Genomic DNA, 22,202 nt, shown 5'->3' with positions numbered 1-22,202 from the left:
CACTTGAAGCTAGGAGGTTGAGACCAGTCTGGACAACACAGCAAGACCCCGTTCTCTATTTAAAAAATCATGTTTAAAGACATAATACTAGAAATTATAGCTTGACAGGAGGAATATGTTTAGTGTCCTGTGGCATGGAGATGACGGGTCAACAATACACACTTTCAAACAGCCCGAAGGACACCGAAGCTTCCCAGCACTCAGAAACGGGGGCCGTCTGCGATGGCGGATGTGCCAATCACCACGAGTTACACGCTTCGCCACATCACTACGCGCCCACACACAGGCAGAGTTATTCTAATTACAGAACAGCGGTGAGAGGCCGGGCGCGGTGGCTCACACCTGTCATCCCAGCACTTGGGGAGCCGGTGGATCACCTGAGGTCAGGAGTTCAAGACCAGCCTGGCCAACGTGGTTAAAACCCTGTCTCTACTAAAAATGCAGAATTAGCTGGGCGTGGTGGTAAATGCCTAGTCCCAGCTACTCAGGAGGCTGAGGCAGGAGAACTGCGTGAATCCAGGAGGCGGAGGTTGCAGTGAGCCAAGGTCATGCCACTGCATTCCAGCCTAGGTGACAAAAGCAAAACCCTATCTCAATTTTAAAAAAAGCAGCAGCAGCAGCAGCCTGTGACAGTGAAGTGCTCCACCCACCCAGCCCCGCCCCAGAGCCTCTGTCGCTAGGTACCCACCACAGGGGCCACGCAGACACCCGTAACACAGCAGCAGGGCTGTGCTAACAGACCCAGCCCCGAAGAGGGAGGTGGAGAAGGCCGACCAGTCCACAGGCCGCAGGGCCCTGGAGGCGCCGGAGCCGGCGACGGTGAGGGAGGGCAGTCCCTGGGCGAGGAGGACCAGAACTGACCCCTCTGCTCCTGGGCAGATGCTCCTAACGAGGCTCACACGTGCTGTCTCGGAAGGCACTGAGCTCTGCCACTGGTCATCTACAACAGCTCAACAAGACGTCCGTCCAGCAAGCTCTGCAAGCTCTGGTTTGCAGTGAGGACCACGCGGTGCCAGGAAGGACCCCCGGACAAGGAGCCCACGTGGGCGGCGTGAACACAGGTGTGGCACGGGGGTCACAGGTAGCGCACGGGCCTGCAGCGACCCTGCCCTGAGAAAGTGAGGAGGCACAGCGGTCTCCGCCCAGCGCCTGCTCCTTGCTGGCAGGACTCGCAGACAGGCGTGCCCGGTGTGTTCCGTGAGGGCTTTGAGCACAGGGAGCTCACACCACGCCTGACAACTCCAGGGACTTTCATTTTTATGCAAGCCCAGGAGGACTGCAAGAATTTCCTACCATGAAATGGAACCTGGAGTGAGGGAGGTGGGGAGGGTGGTCATTGGAATAAAACAAACATGAAATCAAGGAATCGGCAGCGATCAGAGCAAGAGGGGCTCCGCTCGCTCTGCAGCCCGCCCTGGGCTCAACACGGTCCCAGGCAAGGCGCCAGCAGGCTTGGCGAGGGATTCTGACGTTCACGTGGAAACGCCACGGGCCTGGACTGGGTGACGCGATTTTTAAGAAGAACCAAGTTGGAGGACTGACACCTCCCGTGTGGAGACTCGGTGAAGCCCGGGCCCCCACGTGTGCCCGGTCCGGGGGGCGGGAGGATCACTTGAGCCCAGGAGTTTGAGACCAGCATGAGCAATACAGTGAGACCCCATCTGTACAAAAGAAGAAAAATATTAGCTGGGCATGGCTGAACTACTCAGGAGGCTGACGTGGGAGAGCTGGAGGCCAGGAGTTCAAGACTGCAGTGAGCCATGATCACACCACTGCACTCCAGCCTGGAGTGCAGTGACCCTTTCTCAAAAACCAAAAAACACAAGCAGCAGAACCTGAAAAACACGCAAGACAGGCCACCTACCCTGTGACATCTCTGTATTACCTACCAAAGGAAAAGGATAACCTGATGTTCCCAAATCTGTTTATACATTTGTACAAAGTCTTACAGAAATAGGCAAATGACCCCTGCCTCATGGAACAGCACCACGGCCTGCTGCATCCACGCTACCCCCGTGGTTAGAACTCACCTGTCCGTAAAATGCAGTCCGAGACAGCGGGTGCCAGCTTTCCTTTCTCTTCCTCCATTTACCTATTTCACTGTGTCCTGGGCTGCAGTGCAGCGGCGTGATCACAGCTCATTGCAGCCTGGGTCTTCTGGGCTCAAGCCACGCTCCCTGCCTCGGCCTCTCAGTGGCTGGCACTACAGGTGCCATCACCACACCCACCTCATCTTTTGTGATTTTGTAAACACCATGTTCCCCAGGCTGGTCCTGAACTCCTGGGCACAAGCAATCCACCCAGCCTGGTCTCCCAAAGTGCTGGGATTACAGGCGTGAGCCGCCACACCCAGCTGTTTCTATTCTTTTAGGGGAGAACTCGGTTCCTCTGCAAGTCTATCTGGACACACTGAGGATTTGTGGCAAAGCAGCCAGTGGGCCCAGCGCCACCCACTCTGCTCTCCAGACGCTCACAAGGGGACGTTCCCCACCTGAGGGTCCTCACTGATTCAGGAGGTGGTTTTCGGAAAGAAGGTCCTGGAGATGCATTCATTTTTTGGCCTTCCATGCACACGAATCCTCTCCACGAATTCCAGTATCTTCAAACTCAAGTGTCTGGAGCATTTCTCAGCAGCCAGCTCTTAACCCACAGGTAGCCTATGTCGTAACCCTCGACATCACCGCAGCTGTAGGCTGTGTGGGTGCTACGGGCAGGGATCCCCTCCGAGAGCTACAAGAAGCATCAGAAAACCCGACACTGTGGGCACACGCTGGAGCAGCTCAGACACGGGGGCAGCTGCCGCTGCTGTGGTAGCGATGGGTCAGCTCCCACGGTACACAGGCCCCAACCCGAGGCCTCCTCGCCTGCACGTCCCGATTCCGCTGCTCTGGGGCTGCTGACCTGCAGCAGCAGCAGCTGCTGCTGCTCTTATGCCTGGGAAGGTTTTGATGCTGGGTGTGAAAGACGTCCAGGGACCCTGAGGCAACCTCACAACTGTGTGACCAGCCGGGGATGGCCACATCATCAAATCCTCACCCCAATTCTGGGAGCCAGATCCCCACTGAGGCATGCCTGTGCACCTGGTGGCTGCACGGGACCCTCAGCGTCAGCCCGGCTCCCCCATGTCCTGCTCTGTGCTGACGCACCGCTCCCTTCACAAGGACCCTCGTGGGGGACACTGAAGGCCCACATCGTCCCAGGCACGTGGCCTGTGGGTGCGGGGCTACAGCCGTCCGGTCAGCTGTCCCCGGCAAAGCACGCAGAGACCAGGGCTGGGCGCCGCGCAGCTCAGAGCTCCATGCACCTTCCCCTGGGCTTTCCTTTCTTCTCTTTACCTCCCTTCCTTCCAGAAAGAAACTGCTGCATACCTTTCAGAGTAAGAGCCTGGGCCCGGCACGGGGAGACTGTCACAGGGCCTGCCTCCGGCAGCGAACTGGGACATCTCACCCTCACGGTGAAGTGTGTGCCCTCATGCCCGGGGCCACAGCTGAGATGGAGAGAACCCGGCCAGCTCGAGGAGATGCCCCAGGGAATGCTGGAGTCCACAAATGCTATCTGGGGACCACGTAACTGCTACACAATGAAGACGACAGAGTTAGGCAGGAAGGGTCAACGATCAAAGCACGAAAAAATGTTAACGAAAGAACTGAAAGGCAGGGCCTGAGAACGTCCCAGGGTGACGCAGCAGAAGGGCCCCAGCCGGCGGGTCAGCCAGGCCTGTGAAGGACGTCGCCAGGTTCCTCCGCTGTGTGAGGCTTGAGCTGTGGCGACATCTTCCACTAACAGTGGTCTGGGAACCCTTAAGGTGACAGAAAGAAAACAGAAGGACACACGTGTGAACCCCACGAACGACCGGGCCAGTGAAGAGGCTGGAGGGTCAGTGTGTGAACCAAGAGATGCTCCGGCCACACTAAGCAGGCACGGCCCTGGCCAAACACAGCTCAGCCCCAAACTCCCAAATCAACAGACAGCACTGGCCGGGCACTTTGCGAGGCCGAGGCTGTGGGATCACTGGAGTCCAGAGTTTGAAAGCAGCCTGGGCAACACAGTGAGATCCCATCTCTACAAAAAACACAAGAAATTAGCTGGGTGTGGTGGTGCACACCTGCCGTGCCAGCTACTCGGGAGGCTGAGGTGGAAGGACAGCTTGGGCCCGGCAGGCCGAGGCTGCAGTGAGTTGGTAACTCGGCACTGCACTCCAGCCTGTGTGGCAGAGCAAGACACTACCTCAAAACAGCAACAAAAGAGGAAGTCAGTCCAGCGCGGCGGCTCACGCCTGTAATCCCAGCACTTTGGGAGGCTGAGGAGGGCAGATCACCTGAGGCTGGGAGTTTGAGACCAGTGTGACCAACAAGGAGAAACAATCTCTACCAAAAATACAAAACTTAGCTGGGCGCGGGGGCTCGTGCCTACAGTCCCAGCTACTCAGGAGGCTGAGGCAGGAGAATCACTTGAACCCGGGAGGCAGAGGTTGCGGTGAGCTGAGATGGTGCCACTGCACACCAGCCTGGGTGACAAGAGTGAAAATCCACCTCAAACAAAAAAAAACAATGAAGTCATTTATGATAACACAACCGTAATTGTGCCAGGAAACCAGAACAGCCACCTGCAGCCCAGAGACAAGAGGTGAGCCTGGAAATGCCTGGACGGCGGCACCCGCAGCCCTGAGGGCAGGAGTCTCCCAAAGCAAGCTCCCAGGGTGCCGGCCCACAGCATGTGTGACGGGAGGAAGTCAGTCGGGATGAGCCTGCGGCACCTCAACTCTTCCCACATCTCACTGCCAGGGAGACTTGGGAGCGTTTCCAGAAAATACCAGGCTTTCCTTTCTGTAAACTCAGACAGAGGAGGCCTCAAGCCCTCCCCACACTCTGGAACAAGCTTGGAGCAGTTCCTGGGCACCAGGCACACTCTGTTAGTAAGAGGGCGAGTACCAGGCCTCCTCCAGGGGGCAGGCAGCATGAGGCACACAGCTCTGCACCGGGTTTGGGGCCCCTGGAACAGGGCAGGGGAACACAGGAGCGCTGGCAGATAGGACGACGGGGTGGACGACGGGGTCAACGGGACCAGAGGCTGCCCTGGTGAACCTGACAGGCCTGGGATGGACGTGCCTGTGTTTGAATGAGGCCTCTGTGGAGACGCCTCTGGAAGCAGAAATGAAGGCTGGAGCCACCACCACAGTCACCTTCCAGGAAGACGCTGGCAGCTCACGCCCCGCACCCACCCATGGAACTCACCTGTCACCGACCAAGCCACCTGCTGTCCTGCCAGGTCAGGGCTATGGCGCACAGCCAGAACACCCAGACCCTCATCCGCTCGGCCCCACCTCCCATCCATCAGCGCCATCTTCACGACACAGACAGAGGCCAAGCCCTAAGCCCCGGGTCCCACAGCAGCTGGAGGCAGAGGCAGAACCAGCCCAGGCTGTCCTTGGGGCCTGGGTGAGGACGGAACCCCTGAGGGCAGGAGGCCGGCCTTGGCCTCGCTGCTCATGCTGCTGACCCCTCTGACGCCCCTGGGGGAGTCTCAGGCAGCCTGTGGGGTCCTTCCCTGAACACCAGATGCTGGCGGCAGAGACACGGATGGGACGTGCCTCCACCTCATCCAAAAGCAACCCTGGACACAAGCACGTCAGCACGCAGACCCTCCACCCGGGAGCCCCAGTAACTGCCCCACATTCCCGTGCAACCCTTTCACCTCTGCATGCCTGGCAGGAACATGGACACCCGTGGTCAGGGTAACGCCTTCCAGTGGGATCCCTGAATGGATGAGGTCCTCCGATGCAGCCCAGGCTGAAAGGGGGCGGGGACTCACCCTGGGTCCGGAGGGGACCCTGGCGGAAGGGCCAGTCTATCCCTCAGGGTCAGGAGGCTGGATGACCTTTCTTCCTTCCCCTCCCCTGCTGAGATGGGGCCCAGGGAGGCAGATCTTCAGCCAGGGGTCGCTGCGCCTGGGGCCACAGAGCTCCGGGGCAAAGCAGAACACGCGTGGCCAGACATGCCGGCTTTCCGGGAGCAGCCCCAGATGTGGCCCAGGAAGAGGCTCCACTGCGGAGGGCTCAGCGAGGCGCCTTCGAAGTGGTGCTGAGACCTGGGCGGCCACCCCCTTTCGGGACCCATGGGCCCCCGCCGCCATCCTCGGCCACAGCAGCACGGGGCACCGTGGGAGAAGCTTGGTCAAAGTGTGCGCTCAGAACACAGACCCTAAGGGTGTAGACAACTGAAGCGAAACGGGGAGGTGCGTGCCAGAGGGCACAGAGGACGGTGCGGTGCGAGACGTGAGTTCCGGAGCTGGACAGAAGCCTCCAAACGGGCCCTGCGCGGGGTGGGGCCGCCTGCCTGACAACCGTCACGACACGAGCCGTGAGCACCTCTGCTGACACCCAACCACAGGCTTGGGAGGGAAAACCGGCCGCATCCACGTTAATTCTTCAGCAAAAATACTAAATTTACCGTGGGGCAATGTTGAAAGTAAATATCTAGAAAGAAAACCAGTTTGCAGAATTACTGAGAAAACAGAATGAGTAAGATTGGCAGAAATACAAATCAAGGCTGCGATTTCAAATGTACTCAGAAGTACCAAAAATGTGGTTTACAGGAGGAAAAGAGTCTGCAGAGTTTCAGTCTTTACTGATTTCTTTTCTTTTGAGATGGGGGTCTCGATCTGTCACCCACGCTGGGGTGCAATGACGCGATCTCGGCTCACTACAACTTTCGCATCCCAGGCTCAAGCAGTCCTCCGACCTGAACCTCCCCAGTAGCTGGCATTTCAGACTTGTGCCACCAAGCCCAACTAAAATTTTGTACATGGTCTCACCATGTTTGCCAGGCTGGTCTTGAACTTCTGAGTTCAAGTGATCTGCCCACCTCGGCCTCCCAAAATGCTGGGATTAACAGGCATGAGCCACCGCACCTGGCCCTTCGTTGTTTTTGTGGAGAATGGGTTCTTGCTGTGCCCAGGGTGGCCTCAAACTCCTGGGCTCAAGCAATCCTCCCATCTCAGCCTCCCTAAGTGCTGGGATTACAGGTTTGAACAACCACACCTGACTCAGTCCTTTCAATTCATATAGAATACTTAAACTAACCAGAGGAGAAAAGGTTTCTCAATCTTAAAGCACGAGATTATCATCAATATTGGATAAGAAGTCAAGAGACTGAATAACCAGAAACCTCATAGATGGTTTCACAGGGGAGGTCTATCATTTAAACAACTGCCAGGCGAAGTGGCTGATGCCTATAATCCTAGCATTTAGGGAGGGCAAGACAGGAGGATTACTTAAGCCTCGGAGTTCGGAATCAGCTTTGGCTAATACAGTGAGACCTGTCCCTACCGGGGGGTGGGGGGGTGGGGAGGGAGAAGGCTGGGCGTGGTGGCACATGCTTGTGGTCCCAGCTACCCTGGAAGCTGAAGTGGGAGGGGATCACTTGAGCCCAGGAGGTTGAGGCTGCAGTGAACCAAGATCCTGCCACTGAACTCAGCCTGGACCACAAGCAAGACACTCTATATTAAACACATTAGAAACAAAGGGAAAAGTATATAAACTGGACTTCATAAAAATTTTAAAAAGACAACCTACAGAATAGGAGGAAATACTTGCAAATGATACAGGCATGCCTCATTTATTGTACTTCACAGATAACTGCCTTTTTTTCCTGAAGGTTTGTGGCAGTCAAGCAAGCCTCCCGGCACCGTCCTGCCAAGAGCACGTCCGTCACACCTTGGGAATTCTCACAGTATTTCAGACTTCATTATCTTATCTGTCCTAGTGACATACGACCAGTGACCTCTGATGTGGTCTTGAGTGTCCCCGTTTTGGGGCACCGTGAACTGAGCCCATGTAACGCGAGGCTGAGCTGAAGTGGTCAACAGTGTGTTCTGACTGCTCTCTAGGAGAGACAGAGTCCTAGAGAAAACGATACTGAAGTTAAGCAGCTAACAGCCCTATTATAACGACCTCTAAGTGTTCAAGTGAAAGGAGGTCTCATGTCCCTCATTTTAACCCCAAAGCTAGAAATGATGAAGCTTCCTGAGGAGAGCATGCTGAAAGCTGAGCTAGGCCAACAGATCAGCCTCCTGTGGTCATTGGCACTAAGTTGTGAATGCAAAGGAAAAGTTCTTGAAGAAAATTAAAAGTGCTCCTCTAGGGAAGGCATGAGTGGCAGGAAAGCAAAAGAGCCTGACTGCTGATGGGCAGGACAGAAGGTCAAAGCACCCACCACATCCCCTTAGCCAACGCCCAGTCCGGAGCCAGGCCCCAACTCTTCAACTCTGTGAAGGCCGAGAGGCGAGGAAGTTGCTGGGATCAGAGGTGGAGCCACACGCGGCGGGGCCTGGCTGGGGCTGTTTCCTTTGTGCGTAAAAGCGTTTCTACTTGCCGTGAGCCCACTTGTCCAATTCTGCTTTGGTGGCCCGTGCCTGTGGGTATTAATGAAGAAATCTTTGCCCAGAACAATGTCCTGGAGAGTTTTCCCCACGGCTTCTTTTAGGAGTTTCATACTTTGGGGTTTGGGACTTAAGTCTTTAATCCATTTTGATCTTTGTATACGGCAAGAGATAGGGGTCTAGTTTCATTCTTCGGCATACGGATACCCAGTTTTCCCAGCACCATTTACTGAAAAGATTGTCTTTTCCCCAATGCGTGTCTTGGCACCGTTGTCGAAAATGAGTTAACTGTAGCTGTGAGGCTTAACTTCTGGGTTCTCTCATCTATTCCATTTGCCTATACGCTTGTTTCTACGGTAGTACCATGCTGTTTTAGTTACTATAGCTCTAGAATACAATTTTCTATCAGGTAATGTGATTCTTCCAGTTTTGTTTTTTGCTCAGGATGGTTTTGGCCATTCTGGGTCTTTTGTGGTTCCATGTAAATTTTAGGATTATCTTACCTATTTCCATGAAGAATGTCACTGCTACTTTAACAGAGCTTGCACTGAGTCTGTAGATTACTTTGAGTAGTATGGACATTAACAATATTCAGTCTTCTAACCTGTGAACATGAAATAGCCTTCCATTTTTTGGCGTCCTCTTCCATTTCTTATTTTCTAGTTTTCACTATAGAGATCTTTCATTTCTTTGGTTAAGTTTACTCCTAGGTATTTAATTTTTTGTAGGTATTGTAAATGAGATTACTTTCTTAATTTCTTTTTCAGATTATTCATAGTTTGTATACATAAATGCTACTGATTTTCTGTATGTTAATTTTGTATTGGGCAAGTTTACTGAATTTATCAATTCTAATAGTTTGTTGGTGAGTCTTTTTGTTTTTTTTTTTTTGTTTTTTTTTTTTTTATTTGAGACGGAGTTTCGCTCTTGTTACCCAGGCTGGAGTGCAATGGCGCGATCTCGGCTCACCGCAACCTCCGCCTCCTGGGTTCAGGCAATTCTCCTGCCTCAGCCTCCTGAGTAGCTGGGATTACAGGCACGTGCCACCATGCCCAGCTAATTTTTTTGTATTTTTAGTAGAGACGGGGTTTCACCATGTTGACCAGGATGGTCTCGATCTCTCGACCTTGTGATCCACCCGCCTCGGCCTCCCAAAGTGCTGGGATTACAGGCTTGAGCCACCGCGCCCGGCCTGTTGGTGAGTCTTTTAAGTTTTTCTAAATGTAAGGTCATATCATCTGCAAACAAGGATAATCTGACTTCTTCTTTTCCTTTGGATGCCCTTTCTCTCATCTGATTGCTCTAGCTAGGACCTCCAGTAGTATGTTAAGTAAGAGTGGTGAAAGTAGGTATCCTTGTCTTGTTCAAGATCTTGTAAGAAAGGCTTTCAGTTTTTCCACATTCAGTATGCTACTAGCTGTAGGTCTGTTTTATGTGGCTCCTACTGCATTATGTTCCCTCTATTGTGTTCAGGTATGTTCTCCTAGCTTTGTGGGGAGTAGGGGTTATGATGAAGGGATAGAGAATGTTTTGTTGTTGTTGTTATTTTCTTGAGACAGTCTTGCTCTGACACCAGGCTGGAGTGCAGTGGTGCAAACCTGGCTCACTTCAACCTCTGCCTCCTGGGTTCAAGTGATTCTTCTACCTCAGCCTCCGAGTATCTGGCACTACAGGTGCGTGTCACTACGCCTGGCTAATTTTTGTTTTTTTAGTAAAGACAAGGTTTCACCATGTTAGCCAGGATGGTCTTGATCTCCTGACCTTGTGATCCACCCTCAGCCTCCCTAAATGCTGGGATTACCGGCACCATTTTGCCAAAAGCAGGTACTGTAATTTCATGTCTCTGTCCCATCTTGGTAATTCTCACAATATTTCAAACCTTTTTATTACTATATCTGTTTCAGTGACGTATGATCAGTGACTGATCTGGTCTTGAGTGTCATTCTGTGAGCCACTGCACTCAGGTGGGATATCAAATTTTATTGTAAGCTTTCTCACCATCAGCTGAAATGATCATTATGATTTGTGTCCTTCATTTTGTTGACATATCATGTATACTGAACCATCCTTGAATCCCTGAGACAAATCTCACTTGGTCATGATAAATTTTCTTTTTGCAGCTGGGCGTGGTGGCTCACACCTGTAATCCCAGCACTTTATGGGTCTGAGGTGGGCAGATCACCCGAGGTTGGGAGTTTGAGACCAGCCAGACCAACATGGAGAAACCCCATCTCTACTAAAAATGCAAACATAGCCGGGAGTGATGGCGTGTGCCTATAATCCCAGCTACTCAGGAGACTGAGGCAGGAGAATCGCTTGAACCTGGGAGGCACAGGTTGCAGTGAGCCAAGATGGTGCCACTGCACTCCAGCCTGGGTAATAAGAGCAAAACTCCATCTAATTTAAAAAAAAAAAAGAATGCTTTTTAATGTGTTAAACTCAGTTTGTTAATTTTTGTTTGTTTTAAGCCACGTGGCCTTGCTCTGTCGCCCAGGCTACAGTGCAGTCGTGTGATGCCATGCCAGGAAGGAGGTGACGCAAGCACGCCCTCGGCCACCCTAGCTGGTGTCTCACCAGGTTGTATGCACCCCAAGTCCGCTGGCTCTAGACTGCCTTTCAAGTTTACTTAGGTCTCCAGAGCAACTTCACCCACACACGGGGCTACGGCTGCTCTAAATGCTGCCTCCAGTGCACCAGCTGAGTTCTGCCCCGAGTGGCTTTCTGCTGTAACAGGGCAGCGCTGAGTTTCAATGCAATGTCCCACAATCACTGTGCTCTCCCTCCCTCAGGCGGACAGACTCTTCCTTCACACCACGAGACCACTGCAGGGCACGACGGAAAGGCGGTGTCAGTGAATCAAGGCTGCCTTTCCTACCTCAGTACCTCTTTCCTCAATGGGATCCTAAACCAGGTACTGTAATCGCTCACCTCATTTTTGGCTCTTATGAAAGTGCTTCTTTCCTTCTGATATAAAGTCTCATTCTTACTCAGGTTGGAGTGCAGTGGCATGACCGTAACTCACTGTAGCCTCTACTTCCTGAGCTCAGGAGGTCCTCACACCTCAGCCTCCTGAGTAGCTGGGACTACAGGCACAGGCCTGGCTAATTTTTGTGCTGTTCTGCAGAGACAGGCTTTCGCTGTCGGCACAGGCCGGGAAGGTGCTTCTTCGTGTGGCTCGTTGTTCGCTTTGGTGTTCCCTTAGGGGGCATCCCTGCTGGAGGATTCCATTTAGCCACCTTGCTGCACCCACCTCCTAAAATTTATTTTGAAATAGAGACAGGGTCTCACTACAATACCTCCGGCTGGCCTCAAACGCCTGGCCTCAAGCAATCCTCCTGCCTTGGCCTCCCAAAGTGCTGGGACTCCAGGACTAAGCCCCATACCTGGCCTATGTTTTTAGGCATAATGTTACTGCATACTTAATAAACAATACAGTATAAACATAACTGCTTAAAATAGTAGGAAACCAAACATGTCATGTGACTGGCAGACTGCAACATTCATTTTACTGCAGTGGTCTGGAACCAACCCTCCAGCATCTCTGAGGTACACCTACCTGCCTGGAAAGGGCCTGAAATCTCTACACATACATGAAGAACTACAAACTTCACAACAAACACAACCCAATTAAAAGATGGGCAAAGGAGGCCGTGTGCAGTGGCTCACGCCTGTCATCTCAGCACTTCGGGACGCTGAGGCGGGCGGATCACGAGGAAGTCAGGAGTCTGAGACCAGCTTGGCTAAAATAGTGAAACCCTGTTTCTACGAAAAAATACAAAAAATTAGCTGGGGGTGGGGGGGGTGGGGGGTGGCTGTAATCCCGGCTACTTGGGAGGCTGAGGCAGGACAACTGCTTGAACCCAGGAGGCAGAGGTTGCAGTGAGCCAAGATCACGCGATGGCACTTCAGCCCGGGCAACAGTGTGAGACTCCGTCTCAAAAAAAAAGGAGGGGGGGGGGGCCAAAGGATTTAAAAAGACATTTCTTCAAAGAAGATATGCAAATCACCATAAAGCACAAGAGAAGATGTTCAGGCAGGTGTGGTGGCTCACGCTGTCATCTCAGCACTTTGAGAGGGTAAGGTGGGCAGACTGCTGGAGCCCAGGAGCTCAAGACCAGCATGGGCAACATGACAAGATATTATGGCTTAAAAAAAAAGACTAATTGGCACAACCACCTGTGCAGCGGTTCTCACATTAGGTGTTCAGCATCCAGGCTGTCGCTGACACCGTTTTAAGGAAAATCATTTCCAGAATCTCTACTTGGCCATGAAGCCTTTCTTAAAGGCGATCTACCACCTTCTCTCAACAGCCTCTCTCATCTGCTCAATTGGCACGGGTTTTGGGGATAAAAACTTTGGGACGCAGCATGAAAGCACTAATAGAAAATACTGGTGCTGGCTGGGTGTGGTGCCCACACCCGTGATCCCAGCACTCTGAGAGGCCGAGGTGGGAAGACTGTGTGAAACCAAGAGTTTGAGACCAGCCTGGGCAACACACTGAGACTCCCTATCTATTAAAAAGTGTAAAACTTAGCTGGGAGTGGCGGCACATGCCTGGTGTCCCAGCCACTTAGAAGGCGGCTGTGGGAAGACTGCTTCAGCACAGGAGGTCAAGGCTGCATTAGGTGGTGATCACACCACTGCACTCTAGCCTTGGTGGAAAGTGAGACCTTGTCTCTTTAAAAAAAAAAAAAAAGGCCAGGCACAGTGGCTCATGCCTATAATCCCAGCACTTCGGGAGGCCAAGGCAGATCACGAGGTCAGGAGTTCGAGACGAGCCTGACCAACATGGTGAAACCCTTTCTCTACTAAAAATACCAAAAAAATTTTAAAATTAGCCAGGGGTGACGGTGTGCGCCTGTAATCCCAGCCACTCGGGAGGCTGAGGCAGGAGAATCGCTTGAACCCCGGAGGCAGAGATTGCACTGAGCTGAGATTGCGCCACTGCACTCTAAGCCTCGGCAACAGAGCAAGACTCTATCTCAAAAAAAAAAGACAAAGGAAAGCAAAAGAAAGGAGAAAACTGGTGCTGGGAACCCCAAATTATTATTTATTGAAAGAAACCCTTTTTCAAAACAAGTCGTTTCTTAGTCAAAGGTTTCAATCAAATCAAAGGAGAACCCACAGGATTTCCCAACAGGTTTTTTTTTTTTTTTTGAGAGTCTTGCTCTGTCACCCAGGCTGGAGTCCTCCGCCTCCCGGGTTCAAGATTCTCCTGCCTCAGCCTTCTGAGTAGCTGGGACCACAGGAACCTGCCACCACGCCCGGCTAGTTTTTGTATTGTTAGTAGACACAGGGTTTCACCGTGTTGGCCAGACTGGTCTGGAACTTCTGACCTCAGGTGATCCACCCACCTCAGCCTCCCAAAGTGCTGGGATTACGGGTGTGCGCCACCGCGCCTGGCTGAGATCACTGACTGTCACGTGGATCCAGAAGGAGCTTCAGTGCTGACAGCAGGCCTGTGCAACCATCAATGAATACAGAACTAGGCAGGTAGTTTTCTTTAAAGCTAAAAATATTAAGAAAGGCATCTTAGTAACATTTTAATTTTTCATGTTAGAAGAATTTGTTATGATTTTAACTTTTATCAATTTTGTTATAGACAAATTAGTCTTTAATATTTGTATCTATATATTGTTGCTGCAGAGAAAAGATATGACTCATAAATAACATTTAAGCCTGAAGTACACAACTTGTACAAGATCTGTGGGGGAGCGTGAGATGGAAAGACTGGGCCACAGCCGAGGGGGTCTGGGCCACTCCTGCCTGGTCCATGCATGGGTGAGTGGACATCTAACAACGGCTGTTTTGGAGTCCAGCAGTACACTTAAAATAAATAATCCCATAAGAGTTTTACTTTTAAAACATCAGTATTCTCAACAGTGGAAAATTAAAACACTTGCTTAAATTTGTAATGAAAAATTTTACACAAATATGTAAAAGGGTTACAGTTTTTCAAACTGCTTCTAAGAGAGGTGGACCCAGAAGGCCTCTGACCTGCTCAGGTGGCTCTCGGCAGACCTAGCATGTCTCAGAAATGCACATTCTGGGCCCCACACCAAACATGCCTAGTTGGGAACTCTGGGAATGCAGCCCTCTGGGGAATTCTGACACACATCAAGTCTGGGACTCAGGGAGGCCCATGCCGTCTTAAACGTGGGAAGAATGACTTAGACCAGGATGCCACCTGCCTGCCCTCCCCGCTTCCATTTCCTCCCAGCTACTTGCAGGGCCACCAGGAGGATCCACAGCCACAGCTTCCCAGAGAGAAGAGGAGGGGGAAGCCTGGGCAACTCTCCATCACCAAGGAGGCGCAGTGCCTGGGGAAGAAGGCATTCCAAGGAAACTGATGACGACAAACTCTGCAATCTACCTACAGGCAGGACGTGTTGGGAACTGCTGCCTAAAAACAGTAGCTCTCAGGTAGCCAGTCTTCCCCAGAAAAGGTTCCAGACCTTGTTCTTCCATAAATCTGGGGAGAGGGAAGGTGGTGCTAAGTCACAGGAGGAGCTACCTGCAGGTTTCAAGGTCTCTGTTTTTAACATTCGGTAAGGATTTGAAGGTCATGGTAAAGCTTTCTGATCCCTACCCTCTCTCAAAGAAAGTGTCTCATGGGCAGAGAGACAGTTTTGGTTGGCAGCTTTGAATCTGCCTGCTTGAGATCCTGCAAACGTCAGGATCAGCCCATGCAGCCACCGACACCCATGTGTACCCAACCCAACCCAGCCCAGCACGGCACGGTGTGGTGCAGCGCGACCCCACTGCCACACCCCTCTGCTAGGCCCCAACACCCAAGCTGGCCTGGCAGCCAGCTGGGACTCCTACCCTCTCCACACTCCACGGGGCAGGGGGAAGGCAGAGAACCTGGTGTCGGTGCAGGGACTCTGCTGTGTCCGTCTGTAGGCGTCACAATCCGTGCTGTTTCCGTGCACGGGCCTCCGATGGGCTTTCAGAGCAAAAGGCACAGAAAAGCAGCCTCTCTCCCACCCTCAGCAACACAGCACCAGCAAAGGGCACGCAAGGCCACGCGAAAAGGCAGGTGACGGCTCCACACGGGAGCTCGAGAGCCACAGCCTACGGCCCACTGCAGTCTGCTTCCTGGCCACACCCAGGAAATCCACAAAAGGCGAGAGTCTTTTTCTGTCTCAAGGTATTAGAAACTCTCCTCTCTTTTCAGACAGGTCCTCCAATGGGGATCCCATGACAGCCGACTTCACAAGCACTTCCTACAGCCTTATTAGACTTCCTGCAGCTTAGAAATGCAAACATGTCCTCAGACTAATGTTAGAATTATTAGAACCAAAACCCTGAGTGACGGGCCTCTGCTCCCAATACCCACACCCGCGGCGAACCACCGGCACATCTTACCGTTGTTCACCTGGCCGTGGACCGCAGTGGGGGCTGGCGACACGTGAGTGCCGTTTTGTGTTACAGTTTTTATTGGTAGCTGGTGTTGACCTAGAGGTGCCTGTTGTACTATGGTCACCGTCTGGACCGGGGTGGTCTGTGCCGTCTGGATGATCCGGCTAGCAGTGCCTAGCGTGGCATGGCCAATGGCGGGAATAGGCTCCACTTTCACTGAAAGGAAAAGGAAAAGAAACGCCACTAATGTTACTACTGGAAAGCAGACAAAGGTCTTACCAGTTTAAAATATAATCAGCAGATGGTTATCGGGCCTGCTAGAAGACGCCTCTAAAACAGCGCGAATGAGAAAGGGTGAAGAACTCCTACGGGCGTCCCAGAGTGCGAGGCTGGAGGGAGCAGCCTCTCTGTGCCCACTGCCCACCTTTGACTTCCCTGTGATCTCCGTTCTCCTGGGGCTCTGCCTTGGCAGGGGCCAGCACAGCTGCAGGGGCGACCACGGCTTGTCCAGAGACGGTGTACGTGCTCGCTGGGGCCAGCCCGGCCACGCCGGCGACCGACGCTGCTGGTATCTGGTGGACGACGTGGACCGTCTGCACGGCGGGTGGCTGGGAGGTCGAGGTGGCCACCGGGGTGGCTACAGTGTAGGTGACAGGCTTGACGGCCTGCGGTAGCTGCCGCTGGACGGTGATTAAGACTGGCTGACTGGACAGAGGTGACCCTGGTGAAAGACACGAGCAGGACCGACACTCACAGATACTGACTTCCGCAAACACAGATTCCCACACTAAGCACTGACAACACACAAACTTGAATTTAAAATACTGGGCGTGGCCCTATTTTACCTCATAATAGCGAAGTTGCTAACGATGAGGGAGGTGTCGTATTTTAACAGGGGTATTTAATTCCCCTCTGTAACTCCTAAAAAGGCAATTTTGGCTCTGTTTAGATACCTCATAACCCCTCTTCCTACAGTTCCTTTTTCATAAAAAAAGAAAATGTCAATACACAACATAAGAGGAAACTGGGCCAGGCATGGTGGCTCCCTGCAATCCCAGTACTTTGGGAGGCTGAGGTGGGAGGAGTTTGAGCCCAGCCTGGGCACAGGAAGACCCTGTCTCTACCATAAATACTAGCTGGGCATGCTGGTGTGAGCCTGCAGCCCCAGCTTTGTGGGAGGCCAAAGACGGAAGGCTGCTTGAGCCTGGAAGGTGGAGACTGCAGACAGCCAAGAACATGCCCCTGTACTCCAGCATGAGCGGCAGAGCAAGACCTTGTCTCAGGACAAACAAAAACAACAGAAGAAGAAGAAACTCCCCCTGTAGGCCAGAAAGACGAGGGCCACACTCACCTAGGATCAACACCTCCCTCTTGAAACAGGTGGAAGGGAAGCAGGAAGTTCAAAAACAGCGTGGGGCTGTCACAGAGCCTCTGGCACCCAGCCCCTGCCCTTTGTGGTTTGGGGGGTTAGACCAGAGAGAGAGAGACATGGCTGTCAGGTGCTACTGACAGTGGGCAGGGGACAGTGTTCTCTGGCCCAGCATGGCCAGAAATCCCAACTGATCCAATCCACATTGCTGTCAACTGTAACCGACTTAGTCTGGACACATGTCTACACTACATTTGTTTAATTCCCCAGGGCATACATTTTTATTTCACATTATGACTTTCTAAGTAAACTGCAAAGTGTTTACCTATTTCTTAAAATGGAAATGTTAGGCTGAGCGAAGTGGCTCACGCCTGTAATCCCAGCACTTTGGGAGGCTTAGGCGGGTGGATCATGAGGTCAAGAGATCAAGACCATCCTGGCCAACATGGTGAAACCCCGTCTCTACTAAAAATATAAAAATTAGCTGGGCGTGGTGGCGGGTGCCTGTAGTCCCAGCTACTGGGGAGGCTGAGACAGGAGAATCACTTGAACCCAGGAGGCGGAGGTTGCAGTGAGCTGAGATGGTGCCACTGCACTCCAGCCTGGACAATAATAGAGCGAGACTCCGTCTCAAAAAAAATAATAAATAAATAAAAAGGACATGCTTTTGCTTCCAATCAGTGTCTAGTTTGTCTACTTTTTACGGTTTTTTTTTTTTGGAGGGGGTCATTTCATGGATTTTTGAATGACAAGCTTAGAAACAGGTTAATCCTAAGTTATTTCAGGCATCCATACACAGTCATTTAAAGAACACTCACTGATTTTGAAAAACACTCCCAGTGCTACCAGTTTTGCAAGGCCTATAAAATGACACTCAGGTCCTGGTATAAGGTACAGAGGGACAGAGAGGCCTCTTGGGAAGTCCGGCTGTTCCTTCTCTGCTGAGCCCAGCGTCCGTGTCTGGCTCACACTGTCCGGCCCGTGCTTCCTCTCCCGCTGTCTCACCTGGTGCACTCTGCGCAAATCGGGCTTCCTGGATGACAGCGAGTTTGGGCTGCGCGGTGCCAGGCTCAGGCTCCAGGGGGGCCGGCGAACCTTCCCTCGACAGGCTCTCAGGGGTCTGGGCGCCACTAGAGTGAGCAGACAGCACTCCAGCGTGATTGGGAGAGGCTGGGGCACTCCTATGTCACCGAGAAGAAGACATTGTATTTTTACAGGTGATGTACTCAGACACAGCACTTAATGTGTTACTCAGTGCACTCTGCAAAGGGGGTGCTGTTCGTCTCCTGCCAACCGACTACTGCTGTGTACGTTCTGCTTCTCTGTACGCCTGTGAACTGAGCAGGGCACTCGGCAAGACAGGCTGAGCCCGTGTGTGAAGGGCCATCACGTGCTCCGAGCCCACATGCACAGCATGGCCGTGGGGTAGGGCTGGCTGCCTTTTCTCTCTGAGCAGCTCCTGTGCACAGACCGCAGGAGCCAGCAGCGGGCAAGTTGGTGGGCACTTAAGACTTACGTTATGCTCTTTTTTTTGTTGTTGTTAAAAATAGTATTCGTGAAGCTAAAAATAAGGAATTTTAAACTCTGGCAAATTAACACTGTACAAGTCAACTCAAGTTTAAGCAGCTAAAAAGTAAGTTTCTTTTTTTTGAGACGGAGTTTCGCTCTTTTACCCAGGCTAGAGTGCAGTGGCGAGATCTTGGCTCACTGCAGCCTCCACCCCGCCCCACCCCCAGGGTTCAGGCGATTCTCCTGCCTCAGCCTCCCAAGTAGCTGGGATCACAAGCATGCACCACCATGCCCGGCTAATTTTTTTTTAATTTCTAGTAGAGACGGGGTTTCACCACGTTGGCCAGGCTGATCTCGAACTCCTGACCTCAGGTGATCCGCCCACCTCAGCCTCCCAAAATGCTGGGATTACAGGTGTGAGCTACCGCACCCGGCCTCTGAAAAGTAGTTTTAATGAACTTTTCCTGTGCCAAAGAAAAGGGGAAATGTCAATGTGGCACTGGTGTGAACAGTTTGCCCTAAGCCCCATGAAGCAACAATCTCACGTGGGAGTACGGTTTAAGTCAAAATTTGCAAATGGTCTAAAATGCTTCAGACCACTAGAACCAGAAATACTTGGACAGCACCAACACTGGCTCAAATCCCATCCCAACATTCAGTCATAACGCATTCGGCAGTTCCTGCATGTTCACAAGGAAATGTTACCAAAACATTGGCAGTGAGTTCAGTGACCGTTGGTGAGGCCTTTCGTTCCTCTTTTTTCCTTACCTAGAAGAGAGCGGTCCCAGAGGGGTTCTAAAGCAAGGCACGCCCCTAGGCCGTCTTTTCCTAAAAGCCTGTTCTATTAATTTGCTTTCAGAGGCGGGATCTATCCTCCAGAATGAGCCTTTGCCTGGTTCTTCCTGGGAACGCGGTACTTTGATGAAATAACGATTCAGAGAGAGATTGTGGCGAATTGAATTCTATGAAACATAAAAAAATACGTAGAATTCATATATTTCTTTGCTGAGAAATAAAACTGTGTCCTAGTTTTAGTGCCCTGCAAAGCAGAAACCTCGATGCTGGGCTCTGGCAGATTGCAAGAGTGAAGTTTTTTCTACTGCGTCACCCGGGTAATGTGCTGACATCGTAACAAGGTCTGAGGGAGGCCCGGCCTACAGAGGAGCGTGAACCCAGTCATCATGCTTCCGAACGACCATGGAGAGTGACGTTAATGGGCAGTGCCGTGTGGAAGGAGCAGTCCACCCCCTTGGTGAGCAATTCTCAAGGGAAGTAGCAGCCTGGGGTTTGAGCCCTACAGCCCAAGGCCACTATTCGCTCCCAAAGAGGAAAGTATACCACACCCCGTGGCAGAATGGGCCCTGGGAGGCAGGGTGGGGAGCTGGAGCATGGAGGGATGAGGAATCCGCACAGCGTGGGCACAGGCCATTTCTCACTCCATCTCCTTTCAAGGTGGGAAACCCAGGACTACGAGTGTCAGCACAGAGCACTCCAGGTAGAGCCAATGACTTAGCTGCCAACCTCTCCCTGCTTGGAGACAAATAGAGCTGATGTGAGCCATTCTGTTAAAATACTTTCTCGCACAGAATTAGCTTACAGAATCTGTCATGCCATTAAAAGTAAATTAATCCAGTATAAGGTATTTGGCAAACCAGCAAAAAAGAAAAATGAGCAGAAAGCTGAACATCAGGATGGAGACCATCTTCCAGGAGCAGAGGACCTGGCAAAGTGCCTCCGTTTTTTATTTGATCCTTGAAATAATTTTGCAAGCTACACAGGAAAAATTTCCCTCCCAGCTCCTCAGCAGTGCATCATTCCTTCTGTTACAAAAAGCCGGACGGGGGCGATGGCTTACCTGAGGCCAGAAGTTTGAGACCAGCCTGGCCAACATGGTAAAACGCTGTGTCTACTGAACATATAAAAATCAGCTGGGCACAGTGGCCTGTGCCTACAGTCCCAGCTACCCAGGAAGCTGAAGCTGAAGAACTGCTTGAACTCGGGAGGCGGAGGTTGCAGTGAGTGTACATTGTGCCACTGCACTCCACCGTGGGCAACATAGAGCCACACTCTGTCTCAAAAAAAAAGCCCAGCTAAGGGTTTCCAGATAACCTGAAAAAAGCCCCCCGCCCCCTGCTGTGACCTGATTCACGCTGACAAAAGCTGGGTTCATATGAACATTTCATGAATTTACATTAATGTGTAGATTCAAAAGTAAGCTATGAAAGTGTTAAAATGGTGGTAACTTAAAACAAAATCTGAAGCTATCCAAAAGATCATTTCTAAATACCCCATTAACCTTATTAGAATTGCAAGCCTCAGCCTGAAATTCCAAATTGTCAAAGGTAACTAAGAAATCCCACATGTGAAATAACACTTTCCAACCAACCTCGGGGTGTTCAAGTGCCATCCTAACGCCTTTGGCCCCCGTGGATGGAGGAACTTCATGGGCACCATGAAGAGGCGGGCTAGGCTGTGTGTGGTATTTGTGAAACTGCTTACAGTCAGTGCATCAGGTGAGATTTCCAATATTCTAAAAACCACAGATACTTGCTATAATGTTTTATCACTGGTTTTAGCTGATGCCCAACCTTTCTATCAATGCCTCCAGAAGATCAAATATTACTGTTATTGCTGCCCTGACAAAGACAGAGAAGGCAAAGCTTCGCGGACTGCTCTCAGAATTTTAAGTGTGAAGTAGAAGGTAGATTCCAAGACGGTGTATGAAGAAACGCAAATGCAGATGATGGTAACAGAAAAGGCTCCAGCAGTGGAAACGGCAATCCCAGGCACTGCCTCAGGGAGGTGACAGTTCCCCTGGCTGTTCTTTCTGGCCAGATCCTCCCAAGCAGGAACTCAGAAAGAACTCGTGCCCCACACAGCGTCTGAGGCTGAAGAGCAGACAACATTCAACAAGCCCCTGAGTGAAGACTGTGGCTGCCCTGAAGTGGGGTCATCTAGCTGCACGCTGTCAGGAGGAAAGGTTAATACAGTGGGAATCTGGAAACAGAAAAAGTGACTTTGGGGAACCGGGCTTTTGAGCCGTGTGAACAATGAGGACATGATGGGCCAGAAGGCTTGACGCAGGAGCGTCACCACCACCATCACTTACGAGACGCAAATAAGTTCATGGAACTGGGGAGCTGCTATTTTCTGTCCTGGAAACATAAAATAACCCAGTCCGCGTCATCAGAATAGATTCTAACCTATTTTATTCTCTAATCCACCTCCCTAACGACAATCCCAAGAGCAAATGAGGAAAGATTACTTGTGATTTGCCAGGCAGCGAGACTCTAGAAAATATGAGGAAGTAATGAGACATTTAATGTAGACACAAATAGAATAAAGTAACTATGTTTCTAAGGTAATTTAAGGCCGCTGTAATTTGATCAACCCGGGATGGATGTTCCTTCATTCTAGTGCTACATTTATTAAAACCACATTGATTGGACTCCACTGATTCAGAAATTATAAAGCTTTCAGAGAAAACGTGGGCTGTTATTCTTTAACGCTAAACATCAAGAACAGGATCTGCAATTTTGAGCCAATTTTCTTTCCCCCAAAGCCTTTCCAAATTGAGCTTCTA

General features: G+C 51.4%; 1 protein-coding gene, 1 long non-coding RNA gene and 1 other non-coding gene across 5 annotated transcripts in view; 1 reads left to right on the top strand and 2 right to left on the bottom strand.

Annotated features, from left to right (window-relative positions):
* The window catches only part of FOXK2 (forkhead box K2), an 86,705-nt gene that overhangs the window by 5,790 nt on the left and 58,713 nt on the right, over positions 1–22,202 (bottom strand). For 2 of the 3 annotated variants that reach the window (XM_039475842.2, XM_039475843.2), the window contains exons 5-8: positions 19,388–19,581; positions 18,116–18,291; positions 16,166–16,462; positions 15,748–15,957 (exon numbers count right to left, since the gene is read on the bottom strand). In XM_039475842.2, the coding sequence (XP_039331776.1) occupies positions 15,748–15,957; positions 16,166–16,462; positions 18,116–18,291; positions 19,388–19,581 (877 nt within the window). Of the gene's footprint in view, positions 1–13,473; positions 13,889–15,747; positions 15,958–16,165; positions 16,463–18,115; positions 18,292–19,387; positions 19,582–22,202 lie in introns of those variants that run through there. The other variant, XM_074389088.1, reaches the window with a different exon arrangement.
* Positions 9,372–22,105, top strand: LOC120366779 (uncharacterized). The gene is made up of 2 exons (XR_012514750.1): positions 9,372–11,290; positions 14,026–22,105. It is a non-coding gene; the product is annotated as an uncharacterized LOC120366779 (long non-coding RNA).
* LOC120367064 (small nucleolar RNA U13) lies at positions 19,722–19,822 on the bottom strand. Its single transcript, XR_005581562.1, has one exon. It is a non-coding gene; the product is annotated as a small nucleolar RNA U13 (small nucleolar RNA).

The sequence above is a fragment of the Saimiri boliviensis genome, chromosome 17, assembly GCF_048565385.1.
Source record: "Saimiri boliviensis isolate mSaiBol1 chromosome 17, mSaiBol1.pri, whole genome shotgun sequence".
NCBI classification, from domain to species: Eukaryota; Metazoa; Chordata; class Mammalia; order Primates; family Cebidae; genus Saimiri; species Saimiri boliviensis.
Note: the sequence above shows the minus strand (reverse complement) of the source record. Positions and strands in the feature narration are given on the sequence as shown.